General features: G+C 46.8%; 1 protein-coding gene across 1 annotated transcript in view; it reads left to right on the top strand.

Moving 5' to 3' along the window:
* Window positions 1–24,250, top strand: part of si:dkey-11f4.7 (piezo-type mechanosensitive ion channel component 2) — a 648,587-nt gene that overhangs the window by 203,167 nt on the left and 421,170 nt on the right. Inside the window, 5 exon segments of the mRNA XM_051709767.1 lie at window positions 916–924; window positions 1,122–1,279; window positions 10,970–11,146; window positions 11,263–11,406; window positions 11,621–11,821. Of these exon segments, the coding sequence (XP_051565727.1) occupies window positions 916–924; window positions 1,122–1,279; window positions 10,970–11,146; window positions 11,263–11,406; window positions 11,621–11,821 (689 nt within the window).

The raw sequence follows: 24,250 nt of genomic DNA, 5'->3' as shown, positions 1-24,250 counted from the left end.
TGATGCTGCCAGTTACTGCATGATAATAAGCACACAAAATGTACAAGATTAAAAAGAAAGAGTGCAAAATTTGTGCATCGTTTCTGCTGGTTAGTACTACACTTACGTTTAGTGCAGAATTCTGAGTTATTTTAGTGGAGTAGGCCATCTGTATTATTCAGCTTCAGATGTAGGCACCTTGCTACTCATCTGTGTCACTGCTTGTGTGTTGACAGCAGACATACTGAAGAAGATCCATGAGGTCTTGTCCATGTAAATGCTCTTTAAAGCCTCACAGCAAAGTTTAAACCGAACATAGCGTTTGATTGACAGGTAGATCTTCCAGGTTCTATAAAAACAAATGTTTTCCGACATGCTTAAAATTATCAGGAGGTTGTAAGCTGCTTGTAAGCAGCTCGGCTCCTCTCGTAATTCCTCTTACATGATGTGAGCCACGATCACACAAGCACCAACAATTTCCACGCAATTTCTCCCGGCTGAAAAAAATCAGTGGGGAGCTCGCACGACAGCTGAAAATTGCACCGTGTACGACCACCCTTAATGGCTTTAAGAATGGAAAAAATATCAGTTTTGTTTGAAAAATCATTTCGTCACTGAGGTGGGATGTTGTGTTCTCCTCATGTGACCAAAGCACTTCTTCTTTTACTGAAGAAGACATCAAGCGTATCTGAATATTTTTAAATAGCAGTGTAAATAGCATCTGCCACACAGTGCAACTATTTGCGCCCCAATAGACGGTGGACCCACAGAAAAACACGACAAACTAAACAATAGATGTTGCTGCAGTGGCGTCGTGTGCGAAAATGGTGTGTGAATGTGTAGTGTTGTCCTAGCGACCAAGGTTCAAATCCGCATTTTGTCCCACTCTTTTTCCCATCTGATTTCCTGTTTCTGAGGAGTCTGAGAGAGATATAGTTGCAGTGAGTCGTTATGTGTGTCACTTCTCCACTATTTTGAATCAGCAAGTCTGTAATATCTCTGACTGAAAACTGTCTGCTCTCCCTCACTGGCATTGTCTTCCAGCAGGATCTGATGGTTCAATCGAGAATATTTGTGCTGAACAGGGTTTATGCCAAAGGAAACTATTCCATCTCTAGATTCATGTCAATTCTTATTCCCAGCAGTGAAGCAGTGGTTGGTGGTAGTGGACAGGCTGCATGAGTTGGTCCTGCGATCTGTTTTGTGGTTGTGGAGAGGTCAGGAGCTGTGCTGGAGAATACTGGAGCTCCACAGCTTCAAACTTGTCTCTACAGGCATCATCTGGGTCTGTGTGCAAGAGGTAACAGTATATGCACAAGCTACCTTACACAATATGTTGAGCTGAACATAGGGTGTCCAGGGCCCATATGTATAAAACTTGTAAAAAAAATAAATACTTAAAAGGAATAGTTCTCCCAAAACATTTAAATTAACTCATTATTTACTCACTCATATGCCATCTGAAAACTTATATAACTAATTTTCATCTATGGAACACAAATGAAGATATTTTATAGGAGATATGATGTGTTTATATTCATGCAATGAAGTCAATAGTGTCCAAAACTTTCAACCTCCAAAAAGGACATGAATGCAGCATAAAAGTAATCGCTACTCAAGTTTAATCTATGTCTTCTGAAGCAATACAATGGGTTTGAGTGAGAAACAGACCAAAATGGAACACCTTTTTCCAATGTAAATCTTGACGTCTTTATAAGTCAACATTTATTCTGCTGCCTTTATGCCCTTTTTGGAGTTTGAAAGTTTTGGACTCCATAAACCTGCATTTTATGGATATAAACACATCATCTCCATCACAATATCTTTGTGACAAGTGCTGTCTCCGTACTATGAGGGGGCTTAAATCCTGACTGAAATTCTTCACAAATCCCATTTACTAGTATTTAAGACATGAATGGAAGATTTGATGTGGTTTCTTGATAAGTGGTTTGATAACTGCCAGCTTAACAGTTCTTGGGACATGTCCTAAAGAGTGACAAGGCAATAATGTCAGTCATGTCATTCAGAATAAATTTAAGGTGTTTTAACTGCAGGGCTCCAGACTAACATATGAAAGCAGTGGTGCCAGTTCCATCAAGTTCTACAGATGGTGGCACCTGCAATGTATGAAATATGAGACATTCCCCTAGCGGCCACTAGAGATCGCTAGAAGATTGGGGACTTTAAGTTTGAAATGTTTTATGTTCTTGTCTTGTCTTTGTTCCTGGTTCCCTCCCTGATTGTTTTCCAGCTGTCTTATTCACCTTGCTAGTCTTGGTGTATATAATGCCCTTTGTTCTGTGTTTTTGTCATTTCTTGTCCATTCTTGGCTGTAATGTTTGTATCCAAGTTTCTAATGTTTCCTGTTTCCAGAGTTCCTTGTTTTGTTTTGTTTTTTTGTTTTTTGTTCATATTAAAGAAGCTGCAGTTAGATCCTCATCTCTCATCTCTACACTTGTTACAGAAGAACAGTCCTACCCTAATCTAGCAGCTTTTATTTTTGGCAAGCCAAGTTGTGAACCCATGGAGAATCCAGTGGCTCAGCTAACCAGCCTCCACCAAGGCTCAATGGATTTGTCTGAGTACAGTCTGAAGTTTCTCAAATTGTCAGAGAGAGCTAGGTCATATGGCTGGGACGATGAAATGCTAAAGATTGAGCACAGGATGCACTTATCTGATGGTATGAGAAAGAGCATGTCTGACTTACATGACCATTCTTCCTCGAGAGACTATATGTGCTTAGATTTTTGGGAAGAGAGAAAGCTTTTCATGTTTAAGGAATTCAACTCACTCATGTCCACTGAGCCCTCTGTGTCCCCAGCTGCCCTGACCACTGCTTTCACAGCCGCCCTGACGTCCGCGTCCCTGGCCGCCCTGACCTCAGTGTCCCCGGCCACCCTGACGTCCAAGCCCCTGCCAGCTTGACCTCCGAGCCCTTGGAGTCCCCAGCCACCTTGACCTCCGAGCCCCCAGTGGCTCTGCCCTCCCTGACCTCAGAGCCCCAGCCCCTAGCCATTTGCCTGGTCCCCCGTGGTCCCCTGTTCCACCAGCACCCTCGTGTCTGTTCTCAAGTTGGTAGCTTCGAATTCCCCCATCCAGAACTCCCTCCCTGATTGTTTTCCAGTTGTGTCTCGTTCACCTTGTTAGTCTTTGTGTATATAATACCCTCCTCTTTTCTGTCTTTGTCAGTTCTTGTCCGTTATTGGCTGTAATGTTTGTATCCCAGTTTCTGTTTCCTGGTTCCAGAGTTCCTTGTTTTTTAAATTTGTTTATAAAATATTATTTGTTTTGAGTGCATATTAAACAAGCTGCATTTAGATCCTCGTCTCTACACTTATTTCACACAAAACCTGTAAAAAAAATTTCTACAATCAAAGAGCATTATAAGACAATTTAGACTGAAGGAAAACTAATATTTTGATCCATAATAATTATGAAAATGTACCATAGTTCTTCCAAATTATCCATAGTTTTAACAATTTGTAATAAGACCATTGTAACCACAAGTTAAAATATACAAACATGGCTCCTCATACCATAATCAGCTACTCTTATAAAACAAACTGTGGCATTTTTATTATGAAAATAAACACATTTCAACTATAAATAATAATAATAAAAAAAAGGTGGTATCAAAGGAATTGTATTCAAACAATAGTAGTGGTCGACTGATATGGGTTTTTTAATGGCCGATGCCGATATCCAGAGTGCAGGGTGGCCGATAGGCCGATATATCACACAATTTAATACAGAATTTAACAAACATAAAATTGCTAAAAAACAATAAACTCTTATTTAGCACTATATTTACTCAATTTCACACAAAACTAAAAAAAATAATATTGTATTTTAAATGGTAAATAGCAGATTCTTCAGATTTCTGTTTAGTCATCAAATTTTAGTAATTTATTTGCACATGAAGAAATTGTTAATATATTAGGAAGAAAGAAATAATGATACACACAGTAGTCCAGAAACCATGTATGGCATGTCCACATTAGCAATCGCATTAACTCAAAAAATACCAAATCAAACCAATTGTGCATACAGTGCATAGTGAATAATACATTTACTTATAGCGCACGTGAAGAGCTTTTACTTTGGGCTGCTGTTCCAGTAAGAAGGAAGCAGGAGCCAGGGTTGCAGTCCAGATAAATCAGATTTTCAGCTCTGCGAGCTGAAAGCGCAGATCTCTTTCCAACGAGAGACAAGGGACTGCTGCATTATCTGCCTTACGGAAATTTGGATGTCTGCGGAGATTCCAGACTCAGCCATCAAACCCGCGGGGTTCTCCATGCACAGAGCAGACAGAGCGAAAGACCTCTCAGGTAAAAGCAGAGGTGGTGGTGTATGTTTTATGATCAGCAAATCCTGGTGTGATCAGAGGAACATACATTCTATCAAGTCTTTCTGCTCTCCAGATCTAGAATTTCTCATGATTCTATGTCGACCATTCTGGCTACCGAGGGAATTCACAGCGGTCATTATCACTGCTGTATACATCCCGCCACAAGCCGACACAGACCGGCACTCAAGGATCTATATGGGATTATAAGCAAACAGGAAACCGCGCACCCTGAGGCCGCGTCCATTGTGACCGGGGACTTTAATAAAGCCAGTTTCAAATCAGTTGCACCAAAATACCACCAACACATTAGTTTCAACACACGAGGGGACCGGGTTTTGGACCATTGCTACTCTCCCTTCTGGGATGGCTACAAATCCCTCCCCCGCCCACCATTTGGCAAATTGGACCACTCTTCCATTCTGCTTCTGCCCGCTTACGGGCAGAAATGGAAACAGGAAGCACCCACCCTCAGAACGATCCAGTGCTGGTTGGACCAATCAGACTCTACGCTACAAGACTGTTTTGATCACACAGACTGGGAGATGTTCCGGTCCACCTCTGATGACAACATCGAGCTTTACACTGTTAGCGTAATGTGTTTAATCAGAAAGTGCATAGAGGACGTCGTTCCGACCAGAATAATACGGATCTATCCGAACCAGAAGCCATGGATTAATAGCGATGTTCGCGCGGCACTTAATGTGTGGACCTCCGCTTTTAATTCCGGGAACGTGGAGGAGCATAAACAAGCCAGTTATGCCAAACAGTTATGCTGTTATCAGAACAGCAAAACGCCAGTACAGGAACAAGATTGAAGGACAGTTTAACACCACCAACTCTAGAAGCATGTGGCAGGGAATTAACATCATCATGGACTTTAAAGGGAATAAAAACTCCGCCATGAACACCGCTGCCTCTCTCCCGGATGAGCTAAATACTTTTTATGCTCATTTTGAGGGAAATAACACCGCCCTCGCGGAGAGAGCTCTCGCGGCCGAAGCTACAGAGGTTAGTTCACTCTCCGTCTCTGTAGCGGATGTAACACGATCCTTCCGACGGGTGAATATCCGCAAAGCCGTGGGTCCAGACGGCATTCCGGGCCGCGTCATCAGAGTGCTGGCTGGTGTTTTTACAGACATTTTCAACCTTTCCCTCTCTTTGTCTGTAGTCCCCACATGCTTTAATGCGTCCACCATTGTGCCTGTTCCAAAGCAATCAAAAATCACTTGCTTAAATGACTGGCTTCCTGTTACTCTGACCCCCATCATCAGCAAATGCTTTGAGAGACTAATCAGAGATTACATCTACTCTGTGCTGCCTCTCTCTCTAGACCCATTGCAGTTTGCTTACCGCAACAACCGCTCCACTGATGATGCCATTGCATCTACAATACACACTCTCTCTCACCTGGAAAAAAGAACACTTATGTGAGAATGTTGTTTGTAGACTACAGCTCAGCATTCAACACCATAGTGCCCTCCAATCTTGATGAGAAACTCCGGGCTCTGGGCTTAAACAGCTCGCTGTGCAGCAGGATCCTGGACTTCCTGTCAAGCAGACGCCAGGTGGTTAGAATAGGCAGCAACATCTCCTCATCACTGACCCTCAACACTGGAGCCCACAGGGCTGTGTTCTCAGCCCACTCTTGTATTCCTTGTACACACATGACTGTGTGGCAACACATAGCTCCAATGCCATCATTAAGTTTGCTGATGACATGACAGTGGTATGTCTGATCACTGACAATGATGAAACAACCTACAGAGAGGAGGTGCACACTCTGACATACTGGTGTCAGGTGCACAACCTCTCCCTCAACGTCAGTAAGACAAAGGAGCTAGTGGTGGACTTCAGAAGAAAAGACAGAGAACACAGTCCCATCACCATCAATGGAGCACCGGTGGAGAGAGTCAGCAGCTTCAAGTTCCTTGGTGTCCACATCACTGAGGAACTCACCTGGTCCATCCACATGGAAGTCATTGTGAACATGACTCATTAGCGCCTCTTCTTCCTGAGATGGCTGAGGAAGTTTGGAATGAACCACCACATCCTCACACGGTTCTACACCTGCACTGTAGAAAGCATCCTGACTGTCTGCATCTCGGCCTGGTATGGCAATAGCACAGTCCACAACCGCAAAGCCCTGCAAAGGGTGGTGCGAACTGCCAGACACATCTTCAGAGGTGAGCTTCCCTCCCTCCAGGACATCTATACCAGGCGGTGTGTGAAAAAAGCTCGGAGGATCATCAGAGACTCCAGCCACCGAGCCATGGGCTGTTCTCACTGCTACCATCAGGCAGGCGGTATCGAAGCATCAGGACCCGCACCAGCTGACTTCATGATAGCTTCTTCCCCCAAGCAATCAGACTTATCTCCCACGATCAAAATACATCAGCACTGCACTCTTTATTACTCTTACTCTTATATCTCACACCGGACTGTCATAAATTATATTATGATTATATTATATTCTCTCTTAACAACTTACTATCAACCGACAGCCTGAATGTCAATACAGTACAATACAACTTACTGTACATTCTATATATACTATATATACTTTTTTTATTGAATAATGTGTATCTATATTGTGTGTATTGTATACTGTACAGTGTATGTTATTATTTGTATATTGTGTTGTGTGTAATTATGTGTATATTAGACTTTAAATTGTGTTGTGTTAATCTGATGTTATTGTAAATTGGTATATGTGTCATCACTGTCACGACTGCTATGTTGATCGGAACTGCACCCAAGAATTTCACACACAATTGCACTTGTGTATATGGCTGTCTGACAATAAAAGTGATTTGATTTTGATTTAATCCCCAGCAATTCATAAAGTTCATGCAGTGTATGTGACATAAAAGTTGTGCCTTGGTCGGTTAGGATTTCTTTCGGAATCCCCACCCGGGAGATAATTTTTAAGAGTGCCTCCGCAACACTGCATGCTGAGATGTTGCATAAAGGCACTGCTTCCGGATATTGCGTTGCATAATCCTCCAGGACAAATACAAACCGATATCCGTGTGCTGACCACTCTAATGGCCCAAGCAGGTCCATACCAATTCTTTCTAAAGGGGGCGCGTGGTGCCTCCAATCAATGGTAGTGGCGCAGTGGCACTCTTTGGGTGGCCGGTGGATTTACTAACTGACATTCACGGCATGCCACACCCCATCTGCATTTTCATCCTTGTGAATACCCGGCCAGTAAAAGCGGGCCATTAAATGGTGCAGTGTTCTCTCTTGTCCTAAGTGACCCGCCATCGGATTACGGTGAGCTGCCTGGAAAAGTGTTCCCCGATGGCTCCTCGGGACTAATAACTGGGTTGTATATTCATGGGCTTGAGTGTCCCGTGTCACTCGATACAACCGGTCCCTAATAATTGAAAAATACGGATATTTGAGGGCGACATCATGCTGGAGCTGCTGGCAATTACTCTCACTTGGTCAAACACGTGCCTAAGTGTTTCTTCACGCGACTGCTCTGAATGGAAATCCCCCTCCGGGAACTTCCTCAGGACTGGAGTGCCAGAGGATTCCCCTCCTGCGTCATCCTGATGCTGAGCAGACGTGGATGGCCCCGGCTCTGCCTCCCCAGCCATCGCGTCACACATCACACACAGAGATTTCGGTTTGCAGGACCACACATAATGCTTTTAATAATCTTTTAAACCTGGCCAATTGGTCCCCAGAATCTGTGGATGGGTGAGGTGGGAATTAACCGCAGCCTCCACTCCATGCTTTACCCCCGAAATTGAATGATGGTAGTCACTACCGGATATCTGTGAACATTCCCATGCACACACCTTACCATCACCTTGTGTTTTGTAACCAAAGCCCCATCATGAACCACACCATGGTGAATCGAGGTTTGATTACAACCCGAATCCACCGGGGCTTGATATGAATGCTCCTTAATTTTTACTGGTATACAGTACGTCCCTGCTCGATCGGGGGCAGTCTGTGGCATGTCGGGGACCCGAATCCACTTCTCCACCTCCATTACTGGACACCTGTCTTGGACATGGCAGAGACATCAACCTGGGAAGGACGATGGACAGGGGTAGGGGAGGGGGCCAGTGCATAGTGCAGCCCGTGGCGGCAGGGCGCCGGTTTGGGTGGAACCACTCCCCATTTCCAGGGAGCAGGTATAGGGCGAGAGGGAGGAGAAGGAGGGACAAGAGGGAGAGAGAGAGAGAGAGAGAGATCTGGACTGCTCTCCGGCTTCCAGGTAGGGCGCCATGTGGGCTTCAGCTAGCTGGACGGCGTCATCCACCGATGAGGGGCGATGGCACTGGACCCATTCTGCAGTTCTTCAGGGCAGGTGAACAGTTAACTTCTCCAGCACCATCAGCTCGATGTCATCTTCCACACTGCGGCCTTGCTTGGCTAGCACCCATTTCCGGCAGGCATCACGGAGCTGGTGGGCAAATGCGAACAGGCGGCCAGTGTCACTGAGGGAGTGGAACTGCTGGCAGTGTTGTTCTGGGGTGTGGCCAACCCGTTGCAGGACAGCGGTCTTCAGCTTCATGTAGTCCAGGCAGTCCTTAGCTGGTAGTTGCTGTGCCACGAGCTGGGCCTCCCCAGAAAGCAGCGGCAGCAGGCGGAGGGCCCACTGGGTTTGCGGCCAGCCTGAGGCGGTGGATGACTGCTCAAAGAAACTCACAAACGCCTCCGGCTCATCTTGGGGACCCATCTTCTTGAGCAAGAGGAGCGGCTTTACCTCTGCCTCTGGGGTCGCTGCGGAGGATCCACCTGGAGCTAGCCAGCTCCGAAAGGCCTGCCAATCCTCAGCCTGTGCCTGGAGGTGCTCCTGGAAGTGCCGTTCTTGATCGAGGATGGCTTGCTGGTGAGTCTCTTGGATGCAAGCCAAGGTGTGGATGACTTCGCCCAGTGGTGAGGTGTCCATGGCGACCAGTCTTCTTCCTCTGTAGAAGTTCCAGTAAGAAGGAAGCGGGAGCTGGGGTTGCAGTCCAGGTAAATCAGATTTTATTCTCACAACTCAAACTCAAGTCTGCTTTTCAGCCAGTCTCTATGGTTTTGCACACAGAGCTTCACACTAACAACAAACAGTATCACGTAAACAGTAATCAACAGCTTTCAGATTTGGGGTGTGTGTGCCTCGGACTCTCTCTCTTGGTCCGACGCCCTTTTAAAGCCCATTTCCATCGCCACTGAAACGAGAGACAGATATTTAATGTTAACAATCACCAGGTGATGGTCCTTACCGCTTCCTCTCTCCCCAGTGACAGACACACGACCACTGACTTGCTGACTTGCTACCTTGCTGCCTAATCAGTTAATAGCTTCACTGACAGCTGTTTTGAATGTTACTCTTAAAGTAACTGGTCTCCGAACAGTTTGAAAAGCACCTTATTTTCATCCTACCTCCATATACAGCCTCTGGAGGCAGCATTCTCCTGGTTTCGGATGCAGCCTTGAGGTAGTACTCACGTGCTCGTGCGGATCCAGTGCAAGCAGCAGCAATCTCCTGACAGTTTAAACGGCCTAAATCGCCTGCTTGGATTGTCACCGACCATCATGATTTGTGAATGAGAGGAACTTTTGATACTGATCCTGAAGTTTTTGATTCTGGTTTGATAGAATACGCGCTTCAGAGGAATAATTAGATGAGCGCTCGATGGGAAGAAAACGCTGGATTTTCGTGATGTTTGTGAATTACATATTTTTAAATGAGGTATCTGCATATTTGCAAATGGTATTTAATACAAGTTTTATTGATATTTGACTTTTATCATTAGAAAAGAAAGTTAAAGGTGACAGGGAACAGTTGAGAAGAGACTGTTAGAATATGTGCTTTTGAGGAAGATTTATGATTACTCCACAACATGCTGGATCTGCTGAAATTGTGTGAGGATGGTTTATAACATCTGTTTAAATGAGATATGCGCATATTTGCAGATGGTATATGATATTAGTTTTATTGATATTTGCCTTTTTATCATTAGACAAGACAGAGTCAAAAGTTACAGGGAACTGTTGGGGAGAGACAGGGAGAATGAAACAGGTGAGCACTTTAACATTATGAGCTCAAATGTGTCTGCCACGGCACTGATATGTGAACTGTTTAAATGACACTGTGTTGCACTATTATTGTAGTAACACGATGGCACGTTACAACAAAATTAACCATGACTGGTCGTTTACATGTCTCAGTCGCTTCACATGTAAGCAGGCGATTTTTGGCACCCTCAAGAAAAAAATCGGCCAAATGGGATAATTTATTTGGGCCAATGCTGATAATTAAAAAGTCAGAATATCGGCCGATATACTGGCCTCAGCGATATATCAGTTGACCACTATTCACTAGTACAACCTCTCAAAAAAAAATTTCGCACCTGCATTAAACATTATCACAGCAGGTTTGGTCTCGTTGGTCTTAATCTGCTATGCTGCTGCTATGCCCCAAAGCGGCAGATCTCCAGCTTTATGAGCGCTATTGATCAGATTTCTTCCACTCCATTGGATGCGTATCTTAACTCTTTTGTAAATGTACAATTAAGACTGTCCTAGTTTTGTCTGGTCACCCTAGCTGGATACATACCATACATGTCAAAGGCCCAGAACACTCTTACAGGCACACATACTTTTTACTGATCATACTTGTGTATTTTGCAGGTATCTTTGATGAACTTCGTGTTTGTGGTTTTGTGGACATTTGCTCTGCCATTTCCGAGGATGCGCCCTTTGGCCTTTAATGTGTCCTCTGTTTGGGCCTGTGTGATGGTTGTGTGTAAAATGATGTACCAGCTCAAATTCATCAAACCATCTGAGTATTCCTCAAACTGCACTGCTGTAAGTATGTGTCTGTGTATTATTTTTAAGACTGCTCCCATAGACACATGACAATTAAACATGTTAACTGCCTCATGTTGCTCTATCCTATTGCCTTATCCTTTATCTTATCTTAGCTGCAGTCATCTAATGAGAGTTGGGCTGGTGATAACACCGCTGAGCTCTTGAGGAACTCTGCTCTGTATGTGGCACCAGTAGATCCAGCACTTTGGGTCGGGGGACTGAGAAAGTGTGAGGATCGCATCCTGTCCTGTATCTGGGTATTTTGCTGATTATTTTTTAGAATAAACATTCCCAAAAAAAATCTAAGATTTTCTCCAGAATGCAAAAAATTTACATTAGTGATGTGAAGAGAAATTAAGAGAGAGAATTTTTTTTAATGCAATTGAAGCTGACTGCATTGTCTAGATATTCACACTGGTGAATAATATAATTTTGTGTTTGTATGTTTTTATGGTGATTCCATGTGCATAGAATCACCTGTTAATTTTAGGTCTCCTTGTGTTTGACGTGACTGTCCATCGTCACCAGCTGCATCACCGTCTTCAAAATGGCCTTAAAGTGACACACAGCAGTGTGTTATTCCAGGGTGTGACACGGCAGCATCTGGACCAGGGCATCCTTCCCTTCCTCAAATACTTCACCAACTATTTCTTCTACAAATTTGGTTTAGAGGTGCAGAGAAAGGATATAAAATATTGGAACGTTGTCAAACTTGTTGATGTATCATATTGCACTGCTGAAAAGTCTAAGGGGGTTTGCTGAACTTAGCTTGTTTTGAGCAGCCTGATCAAACGTTCAGCTGGTATAAGTGTTCAGTCAGCTGGTCTCCAAATGCCCAAGGCTCTTTTAAAACCATCTTAGTAGAATCCAGGCCAAACAGCTTGGTTACCGGCTAAGACCAGCAAACCTACGTAGTCTGATTTTAAGCTCTTTTTTTAACAGAGTGATATGCGATATGATGCTAGTAATTAATTTTTTTATTGAGGTTGTACAGTTTTACATAATATGCTTCCAGTAAAAAAAAAAAAAAAATAAATAAAAAAAGTAAACAGCAAAAGAGCTCAAGCACAAATCCAAATTATATGGATCTCTGCAAACAGGCATAGTTAGCGGAGGGGAGAAAAAAATATACAGTATATACATATATGTACATATACACATATACACATTGTATGGTTGTTTAGATCAGTGTTACTATCAGAAATAATTAATCATTATTTCTTTATTAATTAATATTTAAATTAAATAATAGAATCTAACTCATTAAAAACTCATACAGGGCTCCAGTAAATGTAGTGCGCTATGTTCAGGAGCAGGTTTGGTTATAACAATAATTAATAATTATTAAAGATAATTATTAATTATTAAAATCAATAGAACATTGATGAGAATCATTGTTAGCTTTTTTTAATCCTTTAAATCAACAATTATCAAAGATAATCATCAATTATTAACATCGATGAAACATTGTTTAAAATTAACACTAGTTTATTGATTCTTCAAATTCAAAAATCATCAAAGATAATTATCAATTATCAAAAATGAATAGAATATTAATGAGGATTAATATCGCCGGGGCACCACCCTGGAATCAGGGACTAATAACCAGATAGTATAACAGTCCCAATATTAGATTGTTCTCTTTGGAAAATCGACATCCGAATATCGATTTTCAAAAAGAAACAATGAAGGCTTGAATCCGAGCACTGACATCCCCTATCAGCATCTGACACAGGTGTATGCAAACAAACCAAAACACTTCTCTTTGAAATATAACAAAGTTTATTTATGCAGTAATATCAATTAATAATCAATACAATGCAGTCAATAAACTTCCGACTTACAACTACAAACTAAACAGTGACATGATTAGATATGGTAACGTCATGGTTACTGGTGTAACCTCCGTTCCCTGATGGAGGGAACGAGACGTTGGTGTCGATGTAGTGACACTAGGGGTCACTCTTGGGAGCCCGAGACACCTCTGGTCTTTGATAAAAGGCCAATGAAAATTGGCGAGTGGTATTTGCATGCCACTCCCCCGAACATACGGGTATAAAAGGAGCTGGTATGCAACCACTCATTCAGGTTTTACGCTGAGGAGCCGATATAAGGTCCGGCCATTTCAGCGGGTAGTTCAGCGTTGTGGCAGGAGGGACCAACGTCTCGTTCCCTCCATCAGGGAACGGAGGTTACACCAGTAACCATGACGTTCCCTATCTGTCACTCACTCGATGTGGGTGTCGATGTAGTGACACTAGGGGTCCCTATACAAAATGCCACAAGGCTGAACTGTGTTACGTGAACTGGTGGTGTGTGGTGGGCAGACTTGCTTTGTGCCTCATAGCCAGCACACCAGGTCGATACATAACCTCCCCCAACACAGTTATGAGTGTCGAACGGCCCTTTTTGGGGACAAGTCGACTACCCAGAGATAGAGACAGGCTTAACCCAGTCGTGGCCTCATTCCCCTTCTCTTTTTCCACTCCCTAAAAAAGAAGGGGGATTATCCGACTGGGCCGCCAGATCTAGTCGGGGGGTGTCCCTCCCAAGGGGAGGACACCGCGGAGACCACACCTCACCCCAAGAGAGGGGGGGATATTTAAGTGGAAGGATACATCACATGGTCTTTCCAACCATGTGGAGAGCCTTCAAGGTAGATCCTGCCCAATGGGGGAGAAGTTACTACAACATGGAGACTGAGGTAGAGGGGCTCTGCCCAAGGAAGACGCAGTTTGCCGGCAGGGAAATGAATTAGCGAAAGATATAGATCGCATGGGGTTAGCCTTACAGGGAACCGCCACATGCGGAGCACCTACCCCAGAACCGGGCTCTTAGTTAGCGCATGTACTGAGCCGGCACGAGACTGCCACAGGGCTCGGAGGAAGTCAACCAGGGAACAACTTTTGTGAACACTACTGGGAATTAACAGCGCACGTCTTCAGCTCAAAAGGAGGTGGAAGGCGCTATGTGCAAGCGATACACCCGGCCGGCTATCCCGGGCTTATCCGCTTGTGTTGCGTGCCACTACCTGGGATGAAACCGGTTGCACCCGGAGATTGTAGAACCTTGCAAAGGTGTTGGGTGTTGCCCAGCCCACTGCTCTGCAAATGTCTGTTAGAGAGGCACCTCTGGCCAGGGCCCAAGAAGCCGCTACACCACGGGTAGAATGGGCTCGTAGCCCTACCGGGGGCGGCCTGTTTTGGGCAAGATATGCCATAGTTATGGCGTCAATGAGCCAGTTGGCGATCCTCTGCTTGGAGACAGCGCTTCCTTTCCACTGTGCACCAAAGCAGACAAAGAGCTGCTCAGAGATTCTAAAGCTCTGCGTGCGATCCATATAGATGCGTAAAGCGCACACCGGACACAGCAACAACAGGGCTGGGTCTGCCTTCTCCTGGGGCAGCGCTTGCAGGTTCACCACCTGGTCCCTAAAAGGAGTGGAGGAAACCTTGGGCACATAGCCCGGTCGGGGTCTCAGGATCACGTGAGAATAGCCCGGACCGAACTCCAGGCACGTTTCGCTGACAGAGAACGCTTGCAGGTCACCTACCCTCTTGATGGAAGTGAGCGCAGTCAGGAGGGCAGTCTTCAAGGAGAGTGCCTTAAGCTCGGCTGACTGCAAAGCTCAAAGGGGGCTCTCTGTAGACCCTGAAAAACTACAGAGGTCCGATGAGGGAATGAGGCGCGGCCTGGAGGGATTCAGCCTCCTGGCGCCTCTTAGAAACCTGATGATCAGATCATGCTTCCCTAAGGACTTACCGTCGACTGCGTCGTGGTGTGCTGCTATGGCAGCAACGTACACCTTCAAGGTGGAAGGGGACAGCCTCCCTTCCAACCTCTCTTGCAGGAAGGAAAGCACTGATCTGACTGTGCATCTCTGGGGGTCTTCCCGACGGGAAGAACACCACTTAGCGAACAGACGCCACTTAAAGGCATACAGGCGCCTCATAGAGGGAGCCCTAGCCTGAGTGAACATGTCTACCATCGCAGGTGGGAGACAGCTTAGGTCTTCCGCGTCCCGTCCAGGGGCCAGACATGGAGATTCCAGAGGTCTGGGCACGGGTGCCGGATGGTGCCCCTTCCCTGAGAAAGAAGGTCCTACCTCAGGGGAATTTGCCTGGGGGGAGCTGTCGCGAGGAGTGTGAGGTCCGAGCACCACGTCTGGGCAGGCCAGTAGGGTGCTTACCAGGACGACCTTCTCATCGGCCTCCCTGACCTTGCACAGGGTCTGTGCAAGCAGGCTCACTGGGGGAAAATGCATATTTGGGAATGCCAGGGGACCAGCTGTGTGCCAGCGCGTCTATGCCGAGGAAGGCCTTGGTCAGGGCGTACCAGAGCGGGCAGTGGGGAGGATTCTTGGGAGGCGAACAGGTGAACCTGTGCCTGTCGAATTGACTCCAAATCAGCTGAACCACCTGAAGGTGGAGTCTCCACTCTCCCTTGAGGGTAACCTGTTGTGACGGCGCGTCCGCCGAAGTGTTGAGGTTGCCCGGGATGTGAGTGGCTTGCAGCGACTTGAGGTGCTGCTGACTCCATTGGAGGAGACGGCGGGCGAGTTGTGACATACAGCGGGAGCGCAGACCGCCTTGGCGGTTGACATATGCTACCGCTGCCGTGCTGTCTGTCCGAACTAGCACATGCTTGCCCTGGATCAATGGCCGGAACCTCCACAGATCGAGCAGAATTGCCAGTAACTCGATGCAGTTGATGTGCCAACGCAGCCGCGGACCCGTCCAGAGGCCGGCGGCTGTGTGCCCATTGCCAACAGCGCCCCAGCCCGTTTTGGAGGCGTCTGTCGTGACCACGATGCGCATGGAGACCAGTTCTAGGGGAACACCTGCTCGTAGAAACGAGAGGTTGGTCCAAGGGCTGAAAAGACGGTGACAGACCAACGTAATGGCCACGCGGTGAAGCGGCCTCATATGCATAAACCCGAGCGGGGTGGCCACCGCCGAGGATGCCATATGCCCCAGGAGCCTCTGAAAAAGTTTCAGTGGAACCGCTGTTTTCTGTTTGAACGCCTTCAAACAGGCCAGCACCGACTGGGCGCGCTCGTTCATAAGGTGCGCCGTCAAGGAGACTGAGTCCAACTCCAAACTGAGAAAAGAGATGCTCTGAACCGGGAGGAGCTTACTCTTTTCCCAGTTGACCTGAAGCCCTAGTCGGCTGAGGTGTGAGAGCACCAGGTCCCTGTGTGCGCATAACACGTCTCGAGAGTAAGCTAAGATTAGCCAGTCATCGAGATAGTTGAGAATGCGAATGCCCACCTCCCTTAACGGGGGAAGGGCAGCCTCTGCGATATTCGTAAAAACGCGAGGAGACAGGGACAGGCTGAAAGGGAGGACTTGTACTGATACGCCTGACCCTCAAACGCAAACCGCAGGAAGGGTCTGTGTCGAGGAAGGATCGAGATGTGAAAGTATGCATCCTTCGGGTCTACCGCCGCGAACAAATCTTGATGCCGGACGCTCGCTAGAATGCGTCTTTGCGTCAGCATCTTGAACGGGAGTCTGTGTAAAGCCCGGTTCAGTACTCGCAGGTCCAAGATTGGCCGCAACCCACTGCCTTTTTCGGTACAATGAAGTAGGGGCTGTAAAACCCTTTCTTCATCTCGGCTGGAGGGACAGGTTCTATCGCGTCCTTCCGTAGGAGGGTAGCGATCTCCGCGCAAGGTAGCAGCGTTTTCGTCTTTCACCAAGGTGAAGTGGACACCGCTGAACCTGGGCGGATGCCCGGCGAAGTGAATCGCGCAGCCGAGTCGGACGGTCCGGACCAGCCCTCGTGACGGACTGGAAGGCGTAAGCCATGCGTCCAAGTTCCGCACAAGGGGGACCAAAGGGATAACGTCATCGGATGTACCAGCAGGTGGGGGCTCCTTGTGACCACCCCCGGAACAGCCTGGGATGGGGGAGGAAGAGGTCTGTCCTTGTGACCCGTGGAGACTGTCACATCGGGGGCGGATTTGTGCCACAGCTGGGCGCTCAGGGCAGGAGACCGCCGCTGGAGCGCCAACCTGCCAAATGGAGTGGTGGACGGTGGTCGTGATGCCAGCCGTACACACCGGATACGTGACCCAGGGAACAAGGAAACCACTCTTGCTGAGCTCTTGAGTACTGCAGCCACTTGGGCATGCAGCGCAATTAAATGCAAAAGGTAACAAAAAGATGAAGATCTGCTTACCAGCTCCAGAGCAGCGGGTTTCGTTGTCCCTGAGTCGCCTGTCTCAAGGGCGCTTTAAAGCCTTTCACGGGTTCTGGGTGGCCGCGAGACGGGTGGCGTCTGCTTCCTGCGGTGGGCTCCACGCCAGGGCCGGGCCGAAGGGGCGGGCTGCAGCGGAGCCGGTGCAGTCACCGCAGGGGGACGCCCTTGGCGATGAGTAGACGGGGTGCGGGATCTTGAGCCGCGCCGGGGCAGGATATGCCGGATAGCATCCATCTACTGCTCTACCATCGAGAACTGCTGGGCAAAGTCCTCGACGGTGTCGCCGAATAGGCCCGCCTGGGAAATGGGGCAGCAAGGAATCGTGTCTTGTCGGCCTCACCCATCTCGACCATGTTGAGCCAAAGGTGGCGCTCCTGGACCACTAGTGTGGCCATCGTCCGCCCGAGAGACCGCGCCGTGACCTCCGTCGCTCGGAGAGGCAGACGAGCGTGCTGGGGAATGGGAGGTCCGCGGGGGGATACCCGGCGGAGGCGGTCCCATTGGGGTCCCCAAATCGCCCCCAGTGCTAACCACGCTGGCCTCAAACCCGTGGGTATAAGGACCGAGGCGGGAGCCTCTGGGGTAGCTCACTTTTGAGCCTCGACCGCAACGTTACCATGGACATATTCTCGCAATGAGAACATGACCATCCACGAACGCTGTCTCCGCGTGAGCAGTGCCCAGACATGAAAGACAGTGATCGTGACTGTTAGAAGGCGAGAGATAACGAGCACAACCAGGAATAACACACAATCGGAAAAGCATCTTTAAAAAGACGCATCTTTAAAAAGACTTTCCGTGTGTGCGCTCTTTTAGAGAAATATATACTCTTTTAGAGGGGAAAAATGCTCTTTCAGAAAATATACTCTCTAGTTTTTCTGCCGAAGCGCCCAGGGGCATTCTCTGCAGTGCACCAGTGCAAAGGAGGGAGAAGCCGCTGAAATGCGCTGTCAGATCCAGCAGAGATGAATGAACAGTAGTATTCAGCTCAGTGAGCATGACCGTTCGGCTCCGAAGAGAAAATCTGAATGAGTGGTTGCATACCAGCTCCTTTTATACCCGTATGTTCGAGGGAGTGGCATGCAAATACCACTCGCCAATTTTCATTGGCCTTTTATCAAAGACCAGAGGTGTCTCGGGCTCCCAAGAGTGACCCCTAGTGTCACTACATCGACACCAACGTCGAGTGAGTGACAGATAGGGAACCAAAATAATCCTATAGCACATGAAAGGTGTGTGTGTGTGTGTGTGTGTGAGAGAGAGAGAATGTGTGTGTGTGTGTGTGTGTGTGCAAGGAGGGACGCACACAAAATGGCGGATGTGACTCTCATGGAGAATAGGTCACGCGAGATTTCTGGCCAGAGAATATGGCCACGAATGTGGGTGGAGAGAAGCCAGTAAATGGCGTCTGCCAGTTTACCGCGTGTCTCCGCTTGTACGATAACTTAGGGACAAAGCTGAGCTTTATCACGAAGTTATCTACTAGCCAAAAGTGTGTGCGAGAATGTTTGTGAGGGGTCACGTGTGTGTGGTTAGTACGAGAGAGAGAGAGAGAATTAAGTGACGGCACCAAAGCCGGTTTCGCGATCGTGGGAGAGAAAGCAGCTGTTAGTTTATCACTCAGTGACGCGGTGGACAGCTCGTAAACCGTCCCGCGGTCTTTGATTCTTTAATGGATAAACTCAGTGTGCCGGTCTCACCCGCGATGGTGGAAATGCACAACAGTCCAATGTGGATGGACTATAACATAGCAGATCTCATTCATGATAACAGTACATTACAGTAATACCTTGAGTATTATTAGCAGCAATGAGCGGACTTGGCAGTCCATAAAACTGTACAAGCAATAACCTTGATACACAAGAATAACACTATAATATTCTATCTCTGCCCAGACGTAAACCTCTTACTTGAATCGCATGAGGATGCAGCTAGAATGTGTGTTCATCTGTCGTTTGACTCCGACTCATTTCCTTGAGGCTGGGGTGATGACGGGAGGCCGTTTCCTCACTCTGTCGGTGGGCGGTACGGCTGCTGATTCTCGGCGGGCTGGTGGAGAAATCAGCGACGTCGACTTGATTGAAGATGGAAGAGAAATCTTTTATCTCTTCACTTCTGCAGGCAAACGGATGAAGATGCGGATTGCTCAGCGGTCTCTTTCGGATCCATTAGAGTGTTCGGAGGAACACAGAGTAATCTCAACTCGTCCAGCGAGATGGAGATTGTATGGCCACAGTTTCAAGTCAGACGGTACTTCCTTGTGCCACGAGGCTACACCTGAGAGCAGCAATGAGCTGCATGTACGCACAGCGAGCAAAGTTGCTGGAAGCAAATCCCGGAAGCATCTCAGAGTTATTTCTACTCCCGATGATGTCATGGTTGAGGGCCGTTCTATTATGTGCCTCATCCAATAGGAGTTGAGAGTTCGATCCTTTAGTGAGCAAAGCTTCATGGGATTTGTAGTCTGTTTTGGACTCCCTTTGTTTGATTTTGGCGCGGTTTTTATCAGTAAGATTTATGACTTTGTATGTGGGCCTCAGTTTGGTTTTACGACTGTGTTAGGCCTGCCTTTGTCTTCTATCTGAATACATGAGGCCCAACAACATACATACACACACACACACACACACACACACATGCACATACAAAGGAAAACATACAAAGCAGAAAAGATCATATTCATATTCACAGGCTTATTGTTTTAAACCATCACAGTTGACAAGGACACTGTAAAAAATTTGTCCACAGTGTAATTAACATGGTCCAGGAAAGGTGCCCATATCTGATCTTGTTGATCATGCATGTGCAATGCATATGCAATGAATGTAATTACCAATTGAAGTTTTACACTTTGAACATAAAGGGGAAAGTTTTGAATCCATTCTATTTCTAATAGAAGGGGTAATATGTAAGCGGTGTATTATTTTAAGCTGGATAGCACGTGCCCTATTGCACACAGATATTCTTTTAGCATAGTCCCAGACTATTTCCCAGTTCTCCTCAGAGATGTTCACTGTAAAGTCACTTGTCCACGTCTGCCAGAGGTTTTCTGTTTCTCCTGAAGATACTGACCTTACTGTTACATAAAAACTTGATATTTTCTTTTGCATTGGTTCTTCAAGCATTACCTTCTCTATTTCAGATACACAGACATCATTATACAAAGTAGTCTTTTTGCTAATAAAATCCCTAAACTGCAAGTACTTAAAGAAATTCTGTCTTGGCAAATTAAATCTTGTAGAGAGCTGCTCAAAAGACATAAGTGAAGAACTCTCAAACACATCTTTCAACTTTACTATACCTAAAGAACTCCACGTGTTAAACCTTGTATCAGTTGCCCCTGGAGGAAAATCAGGATTATATTGAATTGGTGTGAGGATCGATATAAGGTGTAACCTACCCTCCAGTTTACGAGATTGCGACCAGGCCTTAAGAGTGTTCTTTGTAATAGGGCTGTCATAAAGACCTTTTGTCTTTGTAGAATTATTTATAAACAAAATATTTTGAAGAGGGCACACAGATTGTCCTTATGACTAGGAAGCTGTAATTTGGTGATTTTCAATTTTGGTTTCCTTTTGCTCCATATGAAACAAGACATTAAGCTCCTTTATAACTTTGCTTGAGAGTAAAATCAACATCATCAAAGGATATAACAGGCACGGCAAAACATTAATCTTGATCTGCAAATCTCCAGAAGCAGAACAAAGTTATGTTTAAACATAAGCTGGAATGTAGGGGTTATATGAAGCCCTACATAAGTAAACCCTGACATTGAGCATTTGAAAGGGAGAGAGGAGAGCATCTGTGTTTCTGAAATGTGGTTACCTATGGGCAAAGCAACAGATTTTGTCAAATCTACCCCAAATGAAAATACTCCAATGGACTTTATAACTTCAACCAGCCCAGGTACTGATATATTAGGGTCAGAAAAAAAAGCAGGATATCGTCTGCATAAAGAGTGATCTTCTGTTGTCTACCATTTATTGCCACTCCTCTGATTTTTTAATTCACATCTAATCACTTCTGCCAAAGGTTCATCAGTGAGAGCAAACACAAGCGGTGAAAGAGGACACCCCTGTGGTGAAAGAAGGCACCCCTGCGGTGAAAGAAGGCACCCCTGCCTGGTGCCCCTCCCCAGACAAAAACTCTTTGATCTGAGCCCGTTAGTGATGATGGCAGAAGAAGGTTTATTGTAAAGTATCTGAACCCACCTCATAAATTTGTCCCCAAACCCAAATTTCTGTTAAGCATAAAATAAGTAGGGCCACTCGACGCAATCAAAGGCCTTTTCGTTATCTAAAGATATAGCTAGAGTATCAAGTTTCTGTTTGTGTCAGTTATGTCAGGGCTCCGGTGAGTTTGCTGGTTTATTCTGTTATTCTGTTTTGTGTTTCTCTCTCCCTCGTGTCTCACAGGTGGAGCAGCTCATGATCAGCTGTTTAGTTGGTGCTGTCTCATGTGTCTGTTGGTTGCCTGTCTCTGCCTACGTGTCGGGAAGTGTGGTTACCTTCCAGTTCACCATACGCCTGTCCTCGCTGCCCATGAATCACCAGAGGAGGATTCCTTGTCTCTGCCCACGTGTTGGGAAATGCCAGCCTTCCTTCGCCTGGGCTTTGTTCTGCACCACACCAAGCTTCAATGGACACTTCCTACGGATCTGCTTCTGACTTCCACAATGCATACACCTGTCTATGTACACACTCCTCCCTTTGCCCATTGCGTGGCCACCATGCAGCTAGGATTCTTCTCCTACCACTGCAGCCGGTGCTGGGTTCGCCATCCTTCTCCAGTCCTATAGACATTTGTTGTTGTTAATAAATCCTTGAACTTTTTCTTCTGCGTTTGGGTCCCTTTGTCTCACTCTCGTTCTGACAGAATAAACTAGCCATACATGGACCCAGTGGAGGAATTGACTCTTCGCTCCGCCCTCTCGCAGCAGCATTGCTAGGGCATCAACAAGACCAGATCTCCGCTTCGAGCTGCGCATTGGAGATGATGGCATCGCAGCTTGTGGAACTCACCGCGGTGGTCCAACAACTCTGCCCATCTCCTGATCCCGGCCCATCTCAGGACACACCCCCATCGGCTTTGAAGGCTCCCCACGCCCCTTGGCACCCTGTGGTGCACATCCTCCATCCAGCTCCATTCTCAGGTGAGGGATCCGTTAGAACCTTTCTCTCCCAATGTTCACTGTTCTTCACCCTACAGACCTCAACGTTTGCCTCTGACATGATGAAGGTTGCATGTGTTATCACGCTTCTCTCCGGAAGGGCTGGTGAATGGGGAACGGCCATGTGGGACAACCGACATCCATGCTGCGTGCTATGAAGCTTTCTCCTCAGAAATTCGCTGAGTGCTTGATCGTGTGTCTCAAGGCTGGGAGGGTTTTATCCGGACTGTCCCAAGGAGATCGACGAGTCGCTGACTATGCGATTGAGTTTCACACCCTGGCTGTGTCCTGCGAGTGGAACGATCACACCATTTGGGACCTGTTTTTACATGGGCTCTCTGACAATGTCCAGGATGAGATTCATCCTTTGGATCTTCCCCCTCTTTTCAACAACTTGGTGGACCTGGCTATCCGAGTAGATCAACGCCTGACTCTGCACCATGATCACCATCGATGCCGCTCTTCACCCTCTCAGGTCGCTGACTATTCCCTATGATCCACTACTTCAACCAGGTCACCTGAATCTTGCCCTGACACCGAGCCCATGCTAGTCAGGAGAACCCCTATATCACGTAAAGAGTAGCAGCGATGACTAATTAAAGGACAATGCTTTTCTTGTGCCCGGGCAACTTCTCTGCTGCCTGCCCATTAAAGAAACACCAGTCGTCAGTAGGAAGGAGGCTACTGGTGAGCGCAACACCACTGGACAAAGCCCCCGGACTTCGTACACTTCTCCCAGCCTGGCTGCAGCATGGAACCGACAGTTATACGGTATTGGCTCTGGTGGATTCCGGTGCTGAAGGAAACTTCATTGACATCGACTTGGCTTCCAAATGGTGACTTACCAGGGTCTGATTGGATGAGCCACACTCTCAGTGGCACGCCCCTGTCAGTCATTACCCATTCCACTAAGCCAGTCACCCTCATCTCTGGTAATCATTCCAAACAATTGTCCTTTTATCTCATCTGGTCCCCAACAACTCTGGTAGTGTTGGGGCATCCTTGGTTGGTAACGCACAACCCAAACATAGATTGGGCAACCAACAATGTTCTTGCTTGGAGCTCTTATTGTTCGTCACACTGTATTAATTCTGCTGTCTCCCCTGTCCAGTCTTGTGTTTCATTGCAGGATGAAGTGGTGGATTTGTCCGGAGTACCATTAGCGTACCATGACTTGAGGGCGGTGTTCAGCCATTCCCACATCGCGATCCTCCCTCCTCATCGTCTGTACAACTGTACTATTGAACTGCATCCTGGTACCTCTCCTCCTCGGGGATGGCTGCATTTGCTCTCGGCTCCTGAGAGGGAGGCTATGAACAGGTATATTAACGATTCTCTGGCAGCCGGTTCTCATCCGCCCTTCCTCATCGCTTGCAGGGGCGGGGTTCTTCTTTGTGGAGAAGAAGGATGGCTCGCTTAGACCCTGCATAGATTATCAGGGGCTGAATGACATCCCGGTGAAGAATCATTATCCTTTGCCGTTGATGTCCTCAGACTTCGAACTCTTGCAGGGGGCATCTATCTTTATGAAGTTGGACCTACACAATGCTTATTACCTGGTCTGAATCAGGAAGGGGGATGAGTGGAAGACAGCCTTTAACACCCAGAGGAGGCACTTCAAAATATTTGGTTATGCCTTTCGGATTGGGCAACACCCCCACTGTCTTCCAGGGGCTCATAAATGACATGCTAAGAGACATGTGTAACAGGAAAAGGATGGGCAAGGA

The sequence above is a fragment of the Myxocyprinus asiaticus genome, chromosome 11 (genome assembly GCF_019703515.2).
Source record: "Myxocyprinus asiaticus isolate MX2 ecotype Aquarium Trade chromosome 11, UBuf_Myxa_2, whole genome shotgun sequence".
NCBI classification, from domain to species: Eukaryota; Metazoa; Chordata; class Actinopteri; order Cypriniformes; family Catostomidae; genus Myxocyprinus; species Myxocyprinus asiaticus.
The sequence above is the reverse complement of the archived record's forward strand: the minus strand, read 5'-3'. Positions and strand labels throughout refer to the sequence as shown.